General features: G+C 37.7%; 1 protein-coding gene across 1 annotated transcript in view; it reads left to right on the plus strand.

Annotated features, from left to right (window-relative positions):
- SNTG1 (syntrophin gamma 1) overlaps positions 1-18,268 on the plus strand; it is a 316,256-nt gene that overhangs the window by 204,062 nt on the left and 93,926 nt on the right. The window contains exons 8-11 of the mRNA XM_031066535.1: positions 5,545-5,647; positions 7,060-7,142; positions 12,332-12,462; positions 17,833-17,962. Coding sequence (XP_030922395.1) covers positions 5,545-5,647; positions 7,060-7,142; positions 12,332-12,462; positions 17,833-17,962 — 447 coding nt within the window. The remainder of the gene's footprint in view (positions 1-5,544; positions 5,648-7,059; positions 7,143-12,331; positions 12,463-17,832; positions 17,963-18,268) is intronic.

Here is an 18,268-nt window from a genome sequence, read left to right on the forward strand (position 1 = left end):
CCCCAGTTCTAGTGTGCAGCCCTTTGGGTTTGTGTCTAAATATCTAACATGGTGTTTGGAGCCAGACAGCAAAAACTTTAAAATGTACAATTGTGATAGTGTCAAACTATAGCCTGAAGTATGCTTTTAGTTGTGCAGCCCGAATAGGAACTTCTGTCATAAAATTGTGTTCTATATACAGCCATGTACACCATACACAGTTTGCTCTGTATATTGGAAAGAGAAATTTTTTGAAGGGAAGAAGCTTTTGATTTTGATATCTCTTGATAATATATTTCTTTATTAACTTCAATTATTGGCAAATACTGTGATAAATATTAGGTCATAGGAATTAAAAACTCACTATGCATTGATGTGTTCCTAATAATTCTGTATTAACTACATGGTGCATTTACTAAATAAAGCAGTAGATTTTTAAAATAAAGACAAATTCAAGACAGTTGTGTGCATAAAGCCTTGTAGGTTTTGACCTCTGTGTGATTGTGTTAAAATGTGTGTTTTGTTATCTGCTGATGGACGTGATGCTTGGGTATTGTGTAACTGTAGAGTGGCTAGAAAGGTGCCTTCTACCTTTTCTTTTTTTTTTTTTTTCTGTTTTCCCAATCTGTATAGTTCAAGGTATTCACCAAAAAATTGAATTTTTCTTCAAAAACTGAAGAGTGAAATTTGCTTCAATTCAAGAGAATATAGATCTTGGGATCTAAATAAGTGTTCTGTTTTAAATCCTTACCAGCTTATTGGTGGGTAAATTTCACTGGTAATTTGAGAGGGGATTTACAGTCTTATTCAGGAAAGAATACTTACAGAACGGACTTCACCCTTCATTGCTTTCCTGAATATATTGAGAGAGACTTCAGCATATGGTCTAATGTTTTCTTGAACTGGGAATTTAAAAGGGTTTTAAAAGGCAGTATCATTGTAGACATTATTAAAAATTTGGATTAGTGTTGTTACTATGTAGATATTTTCTTCAGCAATATCACACATCACCATAAAATTTACTCATTCAAATAGCCCCCTTACAGTCATTACAGTAATTGCATAAAACTATAGTCACTGTCGCTCCAGAAACTCTGACTCTCTTGTCACTATTTCACACAGCTACTGGCTCAGACATGCACAACTGGGTTTTTTACCTATATCATTTCATTCATGAACATCCTAACTTTATATGGGGCTATTTGTTATAGAAGTAAATTAATTCTTGGTCCCACTGTTAGTAAGGTTATACTTTTTATAACAAAGTTTATTGACAATATTTAATGCTTCTCTTTGTATAGTTCTTTCCACATGTACTCATTCTGAATTAAAAAGATATAATATGATTTTTAAAACAGCAGCAGAAATTTGATATATGTAGCCATAATGTTGATGAGGAGATGTTAAGATTTTTCTGTGTCATGGCTTTTTCCTGTTACAGGGATGATTTTGTTAGATGCTGTGCACCAACAAATGAATAGCTGGTATTATTCACTAGCTGAAATAAAAACATAAAGGTAAATAAACTACTAACAGCGGTACTAAATATCTTTTCATCATTTAGTCCATGAAACTTCTATATCAACATATTAAGTGTTACTATTATTCACTTTTAACCAGAAAAATTAAAACTTGACATAGTTAGGTAAATTCATATGCCTAAAATCTAAGGCTTCATAGAATATCTCAAAAATATTAACCAAAAAATCTATCTTGACTAGTCTTGAATAGACTATCTTGAATAGTCTATATAGCCTCTGAAAATAAAACAGATCATTGCCTTTCAGTGATACAAACAATGAGCAAATCTTTTTAATGGTGTCTGGTCATGCATTTTCTGCAATTTAGAACACATTGCTTTAGAAATTGCCAAATCTCTTCTGAAAGGAGTTTCTCCATGGCCTAAAATGGGAATATATAACGTAGTGGGAAATTGGAAATGTTTGGTCTACTGCTGAGTTAAAGTTTTGTCATACAAATATTCCCTGGATTTAGCACTGGGAATTTTTCTCACCTTTGCCAAACTCTTCATATATGATAAAAATCATCTCAGGGGGTTGCTGCATTGTTGATGAAATTTTTGAAAACATGTTTTTATATTTAATCAAAATTAGTATTCCATCAAAAATAAGTTTCTTGTTAATTTTGTACAGTTTGGGTCCAGTTACATCTTTTTATATACTAGGGAACATCATAGGATCATAGAATATCCTGAGCTGGAAGGGACCCACCAAGAACATCAACTCCTGTGCGAGACACCCCAAGAATCACACCACGTGCCTCAGGGTATTGTCCAAACACTTCTTGAACTCTGTCAGGCTTGGTGCTGTGACCATTTCCCTGGAGAAGCTGTTCCAGTGTCCAACCACTGTCTGGACACAAAACCTTTTAGTGGTAGCCAAACTAAACCTCCCCTGACTCAGTTTCATGCTGTTTCCTCAAGTCCTGTCACTGGTCCTGGGAACGAAGAGATCAGTACCTGCTCCTCCTCTTCCTGTCCTGAGGGTGTTGTAGACCACAGTGAGTTCTCCCGTCAGTCTCCTCACTTTCAGGCAGAACATACCAAGCGACCTCATAAGGTTTTACCTCCAGACCCTTCACCATCCTCATAGCTCCCATTTAGACACTCTCTAATAGCTTGATGTCTTTTTTATATTGTGATACCCTACACTGCTCCCAGCTCTCAAGGTGAGGCTGCCCCAGTGCAGAGCAGAGCAGAGCAGGACAATCCCCTCCCTTGTCCAGCTGGAGATGTTTTGCCCAGGAGACGTGGTTGGCCCTCCTGGCTGCCAGGGCACTGTTGACTCATATTCCACTTGCCATCAACCAGGATGGCAAAATGTTTAAAATATTTTTATTTTATGCAAATTTAGAGATGGCTTCTTTATTAGCAGTAATGAACTGAAAATCTCTTATATAGCTGTATTTCAGTAATATTGAATTTTGTTGACCATTTATACACAGTGGGAATGAGGCCCTAATTTAAATTCAGTACTGATACAGACTGTTATTTGTGGCTAGCATTATCTTTAGTAATTTGATTTTTCATTTCATATGTAAATTAAAGACAAAGAATGTAAAATAACAGTAAAGCTTTCAACTGAAAGTTAGAAAAAGACAATAAAGTAATTAAATGCTCATTTTCTTCACCTAACCTTATTTCCCAGAATGGTATTGTTAATGACTAGAAAGTAAGAAAATGGAATAGATAACTCATCTGCTCTTTGTTGAACTATTACCTAGTAGTTTTCTCTTTTAATCTTTTATCTCTCTTTAGTCTTTATTCGGCATGTCAAAATTTAGTTACTTTCTGGATTATATGCTTCATACACTCCAAAATATATTTCACTGAATAAGTATTGCTGATTTCAACTGAAATGTGTTCCAGCTTAAAGTTTTCATCCTATGAGATGAGGAGGTTTGAGGGAGAGAGAGGTAAGAGAAAAAAGTCACAGTAGGCTACTTATGGCCTCTTACAGGCTTTATAAAGCAATATATTATCAAGGGAAATCATGTAGACTCTTGGAAGAACAATTTAGGGCTGTTATTGTCTCAGCTTCTTTCAGAGATGATATCCACTTATCTTAAAAGGTGACTTTATATATTAAAGTTAGTAATGCTATAACTTCTTCACTTTTTTATTCTCTGTTCCTGAGTAAAAAGAAATACCTTTTTTTAACAGCAGAGAGAGTAGCTGTATTTTCCTGCACTTTGTCTGTCCACATCTGTTGAAACAATACAGAGTACATACCTATAAGCTAAACTGTGTGACTGCTACATAAGAGAGGAAAAGAATGAATTTTCTATGGAGGCTGAGGATATAGGATGGTATCTCTTGTTGAATTCAGGACTTCAGAGTCTTGGTCTACTTTTCTGCACATTAAAAGTCATCTTTCTAAGAAATAATTGCTGCTTACAAATTTTAAGATAGAAAATGCATCAGAACTGGGAACAGCTCATCAAAGAGACTCATGTTTCAGCCTAAGTGATTCCATGATTCTGTGTTACAGATGAAGTTTTTGAATGCACTATAAGTCATTAAATCTGTTGTGATGTTTCTGTGTTTATTTGCACGCATACTTATAAATACATACTGAACTGCAAAATGTGCATTGGCTACCATTGTGCTATTTTAAACAATAAAGACCCTAGAATTTCAGTTACTGAATCAAATATTCTGTCATCATATTTCAGTCCTCTGTGGCAACCAGCCTGGAGTAGGCAATATTGTGTTTGAAGGCAAAGTTGACATTTTTTCCTGAAGAATTACTTTAAGTTTACAGCATAATGCAGTGATTGCATGCAAAAGCATCCCAATGTATAGTTATACACATGCATGTAAATAACTCTGTTGAGTAGGTTATTGACAAGCATAATTAAAGAATAACAGTGCTTCATGAATTATTTACAAGGCTTTCTCACAAGCAGCAGCATGACAGAAGAGTTGCCTATGTGTTATCCAGCTACGCAGGAGAAAGGGAGGAGATATGTTCTAGTTTAAAATGACTGCCTAATGTCTCACTGTGGAGCAGCTCTCACAGCAGCTCTCAGCTGCCTGTGATCTGGCTCTTCACAGTATGAACACAGTCACTCAGAGAGACATGACATTCTGTCATTGTACACCCAAATTAAATCAGCCCTTGAAGAATTTTGAAGTTACAGAGCCAGAACAGGAAATGGTTGTTCTCTGAAGCAGATCTGGTTGTTCTTGGCTCTCATAAACCAATTCAGATGTTCCTCCTCAGCCATTTAATACAGCATTTGGCTTAGTTGCTTTTGTGTCCTTACTGCTACTCTTGGGAGGTGCCTGGACTCCCTCACTCTGCTGTATGTTTGGGGTGTCTACAGCTGTACCCCACAAAAGATAAAGATGAACAGAAGCCGAAAGGGTAACTACTGGGAGAGTACAAGAAGGCTAAAAGTATTCCCAACTGGATAGGTTCTTTGCACATTCTATGCCCAAAATGCAAGCTGCCCTTTGGCGAAACCTAAGCTTGTGCTTATCTAAGATTTAAGGCTTAAAATAGGTTCTTTTCCTCTGTGTCTGTGATGAAGATTAGGTCTCTCATCCATGCCGGAGCGCCTCAGCTAAATTTAACTCTGAGTGTTGGAAAGACTTGCTCATAGGATTATGGTACAGCTGTGGAAACTACTGCTGTTGTTTTGCTTCAGGATTTATAAGACAAGAGAAAATATATATGCAAAGAGAAAAGTATGTATTTATTTTTTAAAATAAATACATGCTAGGGGGGATGATTCCAGACCTGAAAGAGGAAGTTACATAGCTGAATATTTTCAAGGAGAAAGTCTGCACAGGTCAAAGGCAGTATTAATACAGAAGGGTAATGCCCCTCTCACCCCATTAACTGTATGTGTGGCTAGAAACACAATAGACAAGTGCATAGCAAGCTTCACGTCTTGCTTTCTTCTCAAACAAATATAATTGCAATAAACTGCTAAGCAGTTACATTCTGATATGGGAAAGTTTTGTGGTGTTGCTTACATTTGCTAATGCATTTTGATAATAAGTTTATTTCAAGGTGTCTGCCTTTATTTCTTTTCCAGGTACAGGTTCTTCGCAATGCAGGGGAAGAAGTGACCCTAACTGTGTCCTTTCTGAAAAGAGCACCTGCTTTTCTCAAACTGCCACTGAATGAAGATTGTGCATGTAAGCCTTTATTACATGACCAATGAACCCTCAATTCAGTACCCATGAACACTTGCAGCTTCTGAAACTACTGTTCATTGAGGGTGATTGACAGCAGCTTTTACAATCAGCATTGGTGTCCAAATATGAGTTGATCCTATTGCCAGGGCTTGTGTTAAGACTGATCTCAAGAGAAAAATTGCTATCTATGGTAGAAAAACCAGATAACTAGGCATTTGGCTGGTGTGAATCAGTAAAGTTGCAGGTGAAACAGTAGAATTACATTAGTTTGCAATAGCTCACGTCCTGGTGCAGAGTATTTAAAATCAATTTTTCGGGCAGCATCAGCTAGTATTTTAGTCCCAGGGAGTTTTTTCTTGTAAATGTGAAAATGAGATTGCGTGTATATATTTAGAGGACTTTGCTGTTTAAAATTCAGAGACTTTGGTGGAGATGTCTGTCTACCTAAGAATAAATTACTCTGGAATGATAAGTGTTTTGTTTTAGTCCAAACTGAGTTTTAGTGAACTAGCCCCATGAGAGCCATATAGAGACAGCTGTCATCCTTTAATTATATTAAATTGTAAGTGTGGATGCATAATGATAGACAATTGCAGCATATCTAACCATATTTATGTATCAGCCTGTGCCTTTTGCCACCTCTGCTTTCCTTCTGCTTTTTGCTCCCTAAGAGAGTAAATTAAATCGCTCAAGTTTAAAGCAACAAAACAATAAATACTTGATTTCAATACTTTTAGCCTTTAATTTTAAGTTTGTAGGAATTAAATAATCTAAATAATGAAATAGCATTTTATACAAACATTTGATGGAACATTGTCTTTTTATTTTGCCTATGTATTAATTTTATATGAAACAAGAAAAAAAATCAGAACACTGTATTCTTAAATAAAAATATATCCCAGTACTTTCTCCCTTTTATAAAAGGCTGTGGTACCACAGAGTACCCTGAGTGATGCACAGGAATGTACATTTGCATGGGTCCTATCTTGTCACTTTTGAGGAGTAGCACTGTAATTTCCTAAACCATTATAAGAACATTTAGAACTGTAAACTCCACTGAGAGTAACAAAAGGGTTATCTGACAAATTCCTTCCAGTAAAAACTGACAGAAAAGGTTCACACTTCCCTTTTATTGTCAAATTTGAAATAAACATTGTGGGATTTTTTTTCTTACCAAGCAGACATTAACTTTTTTTTTAATCAAAGCATTGGGAAAGGTTTTCTTGAGCCTCCATTTAGCTTACAAAGACAATCCACTCAAGCCAGAAAACAGATACTGGCTGAATGGAGAAAGTAAATCAGTGTTATATATCATAGAAGTTTTTTGGGTTTGGGGAGAATGCATATATACATATACAAATTTTAATTATAGATTAACGAAGAATTTTCTTGTGAATTTGTATTTGTATTAGGTGCCCCCAGTGACCAAAGCAGTGGCACATCCTCTCCCCTTTGTGACAGTGGTTTGCATCTCAACTACCACCCCAACAACACGGTAAGAACTTGAATCTCCTTGATGGAATTGCACAGAAGATTAGTTATAGTATAATAGCTGTGTGGAAGTACTAATAAAGGACATCAACACGGAGGAGCTCTAGCTAACTCTGGAGACAGACAGTTCTGTAGTGGGAAAAAAGAGTAGCCAGAAATTATGGCAGGGAATTAAATGTGGCAAATTATCACAGCTGAGATTGTGCCTTGATGCATGTGATTACTGTTTACTTGGGCAGCAGATATTCTGCAAAAGTTTTTCCTTCTACATTTTTTTCTCTGCATAGGAATTAAAATTCTTAAAATGAAAATATATCTATTTATAAAAAAGGGAGAAAAGTTTTTGAGAATATTTTCCATTACTTATGTTGCATGCATTATCTAAAGCTTTTCTCAAAAGATTATTAGGTGCATGTTTTTGCCTATTTTTAAGGTGAGAGTGTTCTACTTCTGGTAATGTGTACTTGAAATCTTACCTGAAGTGGGATAACATTGTGGAGCAGAGTGTCTCTGGGATAAAATGCTACAGATGTCTGATCAGATATTTAATAAAAGACACCTTTGAAGTGCAACAAGGGCCTTTAAAAATTTTTCTTAGCCAGAAAATGCAAATTTTCCTTTATTTTATGTAGATCTAAAGGTTTTTTGCTCAGTATTTGGTTTTGTGATAGATGAAAATAGAAAAATAAACCAGTATAGGACACAATTTAAAAAAATATTTAAAAAACAGAAATGTAAGCCATACTGAGCAACCATTTAGTTTCCATCTTGTTTTATTGTACTTTCATGTTTTCTAGTAAAGGTTTTAAATAGCAGCCCACAGATTTAAATATCACTGCCACAGATTTAAACAGAATTATAATCTGGAAAACCCTTGAGAATTATGAACATTTTAGGAAGTGGAATTCATAAATAGATATCAATAAAATTGATATCAAATAACAATAAAAATACACGTTACTGGTGCAGCAACAACAAAAGCAAACTTGTCTAAGGAATCTATATAGGTATGTATGTCTGTATGTAAAAAGGCTATGGCAGTAGATCCTAAACTGATTTATTCAACTAGATGCTACAATTCTAATTTTGCTTTTATGATAAAAAACATGTTTTCATTTGTGAATTCTTTTTTTGCAGATGTCAAAACAGATCTAGATGAGCTGTAGTTTCTGTTTGAACTGACAATAATTTACTGAAACCAAGTGTTTTTCTTTCAGTTTAAATAATACAATCTGGTATCATGAGCCTATAATTCACCCTAAATTAAATTTTGAAGTGAAGACCAAGATGTGGTTCTGACATGTCCCCTTGTCAGGGGAACAGAGTTCTTCATAAAACCAAACCTCTGTATGAATTCCTAAGTTATGTACAACTCTTACGCCACAGCTCTTCATTTTTGTCAGAATATTTTCTAGGAGGAATTATGACAGCTGGATGCGCATGATCAGTGAGCACCTGGCTCATGGTTGGACACAAAGAGTCATAGTAAACAGAGTGAATTTAGGTGACTGGTCACTAGTGGGGTTCTGCTGTATCTTAGGGCCACTGCTCATCAAAATTTTGATCAGTGACTTGGGTTCAGGATTCAATGGAATACTAAGTGAGTTTGAAGATGATACAAGAAAATTTGGAGGAACTTTTGATTCCCTCAAAATCAAATAGGCTTTACAGAGAGACCTTAACAAATCTGAGGGCTGAGCAGCCACCAAACTTATGAATTTTAACAAAGGAAAGAGCTGGATTCTGCCTCTGGGAGGGGCAGCCTCTGGATGTACAGACAGGCTGGGAAATGAGAAGCTGGTAAGCAGTGTCACAGAAAGGGACCTGGGGGTTCAGGTCAATGGCAAAGTGAACATGAGTCAGCAGTACCCTGGCAGCCAGGAGGGCCAACCCTATCCTGGGTTGTATCAAGCACAGCATTGCCACCCCAGGCAAAGGAGGGTATTGTTCTGCTCTGCTCTGGGACTGCTTCACCTCGAGTGCTGGGAGCAGTGTTGGGCGCCATAGTATAAAACAGGTACAAAGCTGTTAGAGCACTCCAAAGGAGGTCAACAAAGATAGTGAAGGATCTGGAGGAGAAGCTGCATGAGAAGAGGTTGCTTGGTCTGTTCAGCCTCAAGAAGAGGAGGCTGAGGGGAGACCTCATTGCAGTTACAACTTCCTTGTGAGGGGAAGAAGAGAGGCAGACACTGATCTCTTCTTCTGTGTGACCAGTGATAGGCCCCAAGGGAATGGTGTGTCTGAGAGGCTTAGGTTGATATTAGAAAAAGGTCCTTTGCTTAGAGGATGGAACGCTGGAACAGGCTCCCCAGGGATGTGGTTACAGCATCACCCTCACAGAGGGCAAGAGTTTGAAAAAACTCTCAGAAACATTGTGAGATTGTTGGGGATGTCTTGTACAGGGACAAGAGTTGGACTTGATGATCTTTGTGGGTCCCGTCCAACTCAGACATTCCACGATTCTGTGGCGTACACCCACAGTCGTATTTCTTAATTTATAGTCTTTTTAATTCACTTGAAGGAGGCTTTTGACTCAGAACTTGGAGTAGACAAGACTTTGGTCTTTTGTCAACAGTTTACAGAGTTTAAAGGTAGGGTTAACATTTTTGTTGTAGCCATACCTAGGCCCACAGTTTGTACCTGAACTTTTACTGCATTTCATCTTTTCCCTAAGTTTAATCACAGGTGAAAAAAGGTTCCCAGAACCAGAGAGAAAACATTAAAAATTCAAGATGTTCAAAACAACATCCTAGCTTAGTCTTCATAGCCAATAATTTATTTATTTTTATTGAATCTGTGGAATTTCTCACCAGAAATTTAGTGTTTTAAATAAGTGAACTACCTATGAAAAGCTTGGTGCTCAGCTAACATGATATTTATTGTGATATTTTGTTTCATATACATAAAAGATATATGAACATATATGCAAAAGCAAAGTACAAATTGGTAAAGCTTTATAATTCCATAGATCTTACACAGAATGCACTCTCTAGGAAAATATAAAATGTACTTAATTTTGGTAATATTTATATTATAGAAGATACTAGTAAAAAAAAAAAGAAATTTGAGATTAAAAAGAATGTAAATCAGGAGGTTTAATTTTACTGATATGTTGATATACTGTCACTCGGTACTTGGGAGAAGCGGCCAACCCCCAACTGGCTACGGCCTCATTTCAGGTGGTTGTGGAGAGTGATAAGGTCTCCCTGAGCCTTCCTTTCTCCAGGCTAAACAACCTCAGCTCTCACAGCTCCTCCTCACAGGACTTGTGCTCCAGACCCTTTTCCAGCCATATTGCCCTTTTCTGGACACACTGCATCACCTCAATGTCCTTGTTGGAGTGAGGGGCACAGGAGTGAACATAGCCCTCAAGGTGTGCCTCATCAGTGCCAAATACAGGGGGGCAATCACTGCCCTAGTCCTGCTGGCCCCACTATTTCTGATCAGGCCAGGATGCTGATGGTCTTCTTGGCCACCTGGGCACACACACTGGCTCATGTTCAGCTGCTGTTAACCAGCACCCCCAGGTCCTTTCTCATTGTTCAGGTTTCTAGTCACTCTGCCTCCAGCCTGTAGTGCTGCCTGGGGTTGTTATGATGAAAGTGCAGGACCTGGAATTTTGTCTTGTGAATCTCATACAATTGACCTCAGTCCATTGATTCAGTCTGTCCAGATCTCCCTGCAGAGCCTTCCTACCCTCCAGCAGATCAGCACTCCTATCCAGCTTGATGTCAGCTGTGAACTTACAGTGCACTTCATCCCCTCTTCTAGATCCCCCTCTTCATCAATATTAAATATTAAACAGTGCTGGCCCCAGCTCTGAGCCCTAGACAACGCCAGTCATGACTGTCCACCAACTGGATGTATCTCCACTCACCACCACTCTCTGGGCCTCACCATCCAGCCATGTTTTTACGCGGTGAACTATGCACCCATTGAAGCCATGAGCAGCCAGTTTCTCCAGGAGAATGCTGTGCCAAAGGCTTTACTAAAGTCTGGGTTGACAACATCTACAGCCTTTCCCTAATCCACTAGATTGGTCACCTGGTCATAAATGGAGATCAGGCTGGTTAGGCAGGATTTGCCTCACATGAACCTGTGCTGGCTTGGCCTGATTCCCTGGTTGTCCTGTTCATGGTGTGGGATGGCACTCAGGATGATCTGCTGCATAACCTGCCCCAGGTCCATCTGACAGGCTGTAGTTCCCCAGATCCTCTTTCTAGCCTGTCTTGTAGATGGCATCATATTTGCCAACTTTCTGTCAACTGAGACCTCTCTGGTTAGCCAGGGCTGCTGCTGGTAAGTGATGGAAGGTGACTCACTGAGCTCTTGTGCCATCTCCCTCGCTATCCTTCAGTGGATCCCACCTGGCCACATAGACCTGAGTGTGCCTAAATGCTGCAGCAGATCACTGGCCATTTCCCCTTGGATTATGGTGGCTTCAGTCTGCTCCCTATCCCTGTCTCCCAGCTCAAATGCTTGCTACCAGGCAAATAACTAGTCTTACTATTAAAGATTATGGTAAAGGAGGCATTAAATACCTGAGCCTTTTCCTCATCCTTTGTTGCTGTGAGAAGGCACTTTGAAGAATCCTGCTCTCTCAGAAAAATAACATCATTATTAGCACTATTTTATAAAGCATTTTAAGAGGTGTTGTATTTTTAGAAACAGATGTTGATAATTTAACTTTTTATAAGCAGTTCTCATGCAAATCTATGTTCTTTAAAAATGCTGGTCAAATTAGGCTCAAGATATTTAAATACTCATTCTTTGTAGATGTGATCATAACCATGATAAAGTTCAGTTTTCATATAGGCACTGTCTTCTGTAAGTAGGTAAAATTAAAATATTCATCACTTCAGCCTGAAATTTTGACAATTTTGACAATTTTCATCACATGTTAAATTCCATTCCCAATTACCATGTTTTGAGGTGATATCATTAGAAAAGATATGTATGTAAATGTGTACTGAGCCACAGGAAACTACTGAATTATGGTTGTATTGTGAATAATTTAGAGGTCCTATTCAGAATCTTTCCAGTGCTCACTAAAACTAATGACAAGTGATTTAGGAAAAAATGGAATACTGCCAAATTAAATATAAGTCTTTGAAGTCTATCTCATTCTTTCTAAATCTGCTGAGTACTTACAATGAAGTTCAAAACTGAGAAGAACCTTTTAATGTTTTTCAGGATACGTTATCATGTTCCTCATGGCCAGCATCCCCAGGACTTAGATGGGAGAAGAGGTGGTGTGATCTTCGATTGATTCCACTTCTTCATTCACGTTTTTCCCAGTACCTTCCAGGATCAGATTTGTGCAGGTAAAGAAGTTCTGAAGGCTGAAACTTGACTTCTTAGTTGACAGATGCGTGCCCTAGGGAGTTGCCCTGTCGGAGAAATTGCGTTATTAGTTCCATGGCAGCTGACAGATACATGAAATATAGGAGCTTTCATTAAGGTCTTTCTAGATCCACCTTGGCTCGTGTTCTCCTCTGACATCAACTGGGACCTGGTATGATGGGGAGAAGATGATGGGTGATCTTTCTACTTGCACCTAGTGCTCAGCACCTTTTGCAGTTTGAGATGAAACATACATCATCATATTTAATAGCTGCTAATGCTCCTGTCATCAAAAGCTTCTAAATGGCTTGGTTTTATATCTTTGATTTTTGCAATACATCATGGCATTAAGCTCTGCAATGTGATTATATTTTTAAAATGTATTTCCTTCTGTTTGTGTAAAATACATAATCTGATACCTACATTGAGTGAAATAATCTTGTTTGAGATCAGCAAGGGCTGACTGCCCCATGAGGAAGATAAGCCAAGAGAGAGGGTTGCAGTGAGGCTGGACAAGGCATTGTCCATGCAGACAACAATCCTACCCCACTTCTCATGGAGGAACAGAGGAGGCTTAGGAACAGTCTTTAGAGGAGTCCATCATGGTCAGGTGGGGCTCAGTTTAGGCTGGGAAGTCAGCCTAAAGGTCCAGATCAGTGGGATGCATGTCCAAGCACAGGAGTAGCTGCAACCATACTCAGGTGAGGACCACGAGCAAGAGCCTGAACTGATAAGCATCTCCCAGTTTTTGTACTTTGCTTTATGTTTATAGCTACAGTAAGGAGTTGATGGGGTTTTTTTGTTCTGTTTCCATATAGCTAAGGTTATTTTTTCCCATATTTTACTTCGCATGTATTAACATTTAATTTCATTGCAAATTTGTCACAATCACTGGGATAGCTGTCCAAAGCTCATAGTCAGGTTTAACTTTATTGCATCATTGTGATGGGTTGACCGTGGCTGGAGGCCAAGTATCAACCAAGCTTCTCTATCACTCCTTTCCTCAACAGGATGGAGGGGAGGAAAATAAGGTTGAAATATTCTGGTGAGTCAGGATAAAGGCAGTTTAATAAAGCAAAAGTAGAAGCCACACATGGAAGAAAAAACCTAAAATATTTGTTCTCTACTTCCTCTCAGCAGGTGATGTTCAGTCACTTCCTGGGAAGTAGGGCTTTGGTACATGTAGTAATTGCTCTGGAACACAAGTGTCATAACTAATTAATGCCCCTCCTGCCCTTCCTTTCTCCTAGCTTTCATTGCTGAGCAGATGTCATATGGTATAGAGTATCCCTTTGATCAGTTTGGGTCAGCTGTCCTGGCTATTTTTTATTTTGTTTCCCCAGACTGTTGGTGAGGAGGGAATGTTGGAACAACAGCTCTGATGCTGTGCCAATACTGCTTATGGGTAGCCAAAACAATGCTGTGCAGTCAATATCGTTCTACCTACCAATACAAAGCACAACACTATGAGAGCTGCTGTGGAGCTCTCATACAGACCTGGAACTTGGCATTGTTTGATTTAATATTATCCTAATAAATCAGAAGAAATTAGGAGGGACGACAAAAATATTCTGTAATGATTAGTGTTTGTACAGCAATGAAATACAAAGTAGCTACAAAGTCCAACAAGGCAAGTATATAAGATCATATTTGTTAAGCAGTTTAAGCATCTAGCTATTGTATGGATTCATTTATCATCTGTATATATAAGAATGAAGTTCTCATGCTGAAATACTTCTGTGAGCTCTAGTATGTAAAGACATTATCTGTAGGAAAGCTGTGTACAAGTACAGAGCAGGTTACTCCATAATTTCTTCTTCTAATGACCCCCCTAGGACTGGATTTATGAAACTCCCAGAAACTGGGGGAAGAAAAGTCTTCTTCAATCTGTTTGGGATTTTTGTGGAGTTAATTTTACTGTTTCTTACTGGTACTCAGTAAACATCTGAAAGTTGCACAAAAGCTGTCCACTGCCTCAGTTGGTTCTTAGGGCTGTTGTTTCTTAGCATTACACTGCCTAGGTCTGCCAGCCATTTTTCCTATTCACAGAGCTGAAATTAATGCAGGTTAGGCAGTAGCTGTTTTAGATCATTGTGGAGCTAAGGCCAGCCTGCAGCTTTTGACCAGTATCAGCAGGGTCATATTTGCTTGGCTGCATGAACCTTGGTCTGTTGGGGAGCAGTGGCTGGCCCAGGGAGGCAAGGTGGAAACCAAAGGCTACAAAGGCTTCTTGGCTGGACTGAAATGGAGCAGGATCAAGTCATCAGAGAGGCAGGAGATGTTTTACTAAATTCTGTGACAGCCTTCAGCTCCATATTTAACAGTGAAGCATAAAGCACTCAAAACCATTGCGGCCATATCTGAGATCTATTCTACTGTATACTTCAAATAGGATATTGAATAGAACTACTCATATGGAAAATTAGCACATAAGCAGCTGTTCAGAGATCTAGGGTTTTAAAATTCAGTCTTCTGCATCAATAAAAAACAAGCTTAAAGTTCATATTATAGACCTTGTATGTAACAAAGCAAGTGTCTTGGGTAGTAATGATATACCTGAGATCTGAACTTCTAGAAAACAAAGGTATATTAATATGAAACAAAATACCTGAACTCGTACTCAAACCTTGAAAAACTACTTTGATAATTTTTTCCTTGTGTCCTTCTAATCTGTCTAACATGAAGAAGTAAGTCTTTAAAAAACACAAAAATGCAGGATGCGTATGAGAGAGGGTTTTTCTTAAAGCATAGAACCAACATTTTATGTTGCTAGCAAGACAGTTTAAATGACAATTTAAATTACTGTAAACATTTTTAAATGCTACTCCCTCTCAGAATTTGTTATGAGAGAAAGGTAGATACTTTTTTAAGAGACTGCTAGAAACATCAACATAAAAGAAAGGATATTAAAAATAGTATAAGGAAGCAACATGAAATGAAAGCTAATGAATTACATTTTCCATAGTTACTATTTACAAGGCTGTTTTCAGTTTAATGTAAAGCCTAATAACTTTTTATAATTCAGAGTTCGATGTGGAAATATATTGTTCTCACATACATATTAAACCCCATAGTCATGTTCTAGCTTTTCCGGCGGAGTGGTTGAAACACATAAATTTTGGGGCGTATTCATACAGATATCTAGAAGACGTTCAGGTTAATCTTGCAAAGCTTAATTATTTCAAATATACCTTTTGTGTTCCAGAAGGCCCAGAACCTGAAACATGTAGTTGAATAGGTGTTTATCCATTCTCAATTTTTGGTGTATTATAAAGTGATTATTCTACTATTTGTTCCATTTAGTACAAAACATCTATCTACTATATTATGTTTTCAAGTTTGCATGGTATTGTGGACTTGGGCTGGTAGAGTTATTCAAGAAAATACTATTACAAAAATCTAAGGCTATCTACTGCTAAGACACATTCACAAATATTTTATTAGGTGACCATATATCATACTATTGATGGTTGAGTAGTTTGGTGCTGATACTTGGGTAATAACATTATGCATGAATGATTTTGTACTTGCACAGATCAAATTCCTAGGAACAGTAGGAACAATCTGATGCCCCAACTGCACTATATTCACTGTGTTTGTAGTTCAAGGGAAATATGTGCATGAGGATTGAATCTGAAACATAATGGGGTTTTTGTACTTGTGTTAATGTTATTCATTAATAGATATTTTAGATCCCTGCTTTGATTTATGACATGCTGTGTAGAAACAGGGCAAATCCTGAAACTAGTGTTATTTTTCTTAAAAGAGATCATCAACAATTTTGAGCCCATGCTATGGTCTTCATGTAAAGGTTTAGAAATTTATTCTGAAAAAATTTGCTATGTCTATTTATAGCCATCTAAAACAAAGGATAGAATAAATAAATGCTAGCAACACTACCTGAAGGTTCATTTAATAAATCTTCCTCAAAAATTTACTAGAATTATTGTGAAAATGAGTCTCTGAAAGAAGTCTGTCTTGGTTGGTGTTTTTGTGAATTTAAAGAAAAATCACTACCCCTAGGAAAGACAACTGAACTGCTGGATTTAAGTAAACCAAAGAACCCTGAAAGATCATGTTAATATAAGCCTCATTATCCTGCATAATCTGGTTCTCATGCTAGAACATTCAAAGCAAAGGTATGGCTCTAGTTAACTTCTATTGCTTCTCCTGACTGTAGAAACAGTCTCTCAACATGGATGGAGTGAAGACAGATATTAGCTTTACACTGTATACAACTAGAATAAAATTTTAAGAGGTAAAAGACCCCGAATAAACAGCTTTTCAAGACTGATATCTGTCTTCAGGTGCCAGAAACTGTCATTAGTGACACTCAGTTTTACCCTGGAGATAACAGGCCCTTTGCTTGAGCCATTCTCAAAGAATCTGAATGATGTACTTAATCTTAACTATGAATTGATCATTAGCAGTTGGGCTTATAGCAGAAAGTCAGCAGTGGAACTTGGTATTCTCTCTATGTTCAGTAATCTCCTTCTCCGGGATATGGATTTTTATTGAGGTTTTTCAGTTTGGAAGACAGAGATCTGTGAGCCTTACAAGAGCTTTTAGCAAATAAAGCGATTTACTGAAGAAATTAGGTCTGTTACTGCTTTAGCATCTGAAAAATTTTCTCTTGTTCTATAATTGCTCAGTGTCTAGAAGTGGAAAATCAGTATATAACGCATGATGGAATTTTGTATATGTGCCCAGATTGGTGCTAGGGGTAGAGGCAGAGGTAGGAGTGTATTTTGGTAATGATCCTATATTCAGAAATTCAATTGGAAAAATCATTAATCCTACTTGATCAATTTTGACTTCTTCAAGTTTTCAATCGGTAGTTTAGAAGAGAAACAAAATTCTATAAGCTTGAGCAGGCAACAAGGGGGCTCCAGACAGTAATCCAAATGTGTTTAGACAATGTATTATAAAAATAAAACAAAGGTGTTGAGAAAAAGATACTGGTATTCACTGAATTTACCAAATTATTGCCCATGGTTTCTAATGCACTTTCCTTCTCTGCAGCCTGCTGTATTAAGTCTTAGATAAGCATCAGCTCTATCACTTGTTCGGCTTCTGAGGTTGTACAGCCTGCTGGTCAAGATTCTGTGGAGCTGGTCTATGGAATTTTTTTATAGCCTTATGGAAGCTTAACGTTGTCTGAGTTGACCTTTTAGCATGATTGTTTTAATACATCAGGTATTTATAAAACAGGACAACCAGCATTTTATCAGTGTTCACTGGCTGACCTTGATTGTAGTTGAAAGAAAAGCATTTTTACAAGTATTGTTAAGATGATATGCTAGAAAAGATAAAATTTTTTTCTGACCTGATCTGTTATGATATGTCTATAGGCAAAATGCATTCCAAGTAATTGCTGTGGATGGGGTTTGCAGTGGAATAATTCAGTGTCTCTCTGCTGAAGACTGTATTGACTGGCTACAAGCAATAGCAAGTAACATTTCCAACCTCACAAAGCACAATGTAAGTATGGATCCAAGCAAGCCAGAAGGTTTCCCAATCATATTTGATTATAACTGTCGTAAAAGCCTAATGGGTTCACACACAGAATTATCTGCATATAAACAATGCTTGAGGCTGTCTGAGAGAAGTCAACTCAAGTTTGTTGTCAAATCAGACTCTGTGAGAAACCATTGAATAGGAAAATATTCTTCCCTGCAGTCATATAATTCACTTTTCGCTATCAGAGTTATTCGCTTCATAGCAATACCAATTAGGATTAGAAGCAAAGACCAGACGCACAGGAGGAAGCAAGGTGATGCAGGAATG

Source organism: Geospiza fortis, unplaced genomic scaffold (genome assembly GCF_000277835.1).
Source record: "Geospiza fortis unplaced genomic scaffold, GeoFor_1.0 scaffold53, whole genome shotgun sequence".
NCBI lineage: Eukaryota > Metazoa > Chordata > Aves > Passeriformes > Thraupidae > Geospiza > Geospiza fortis.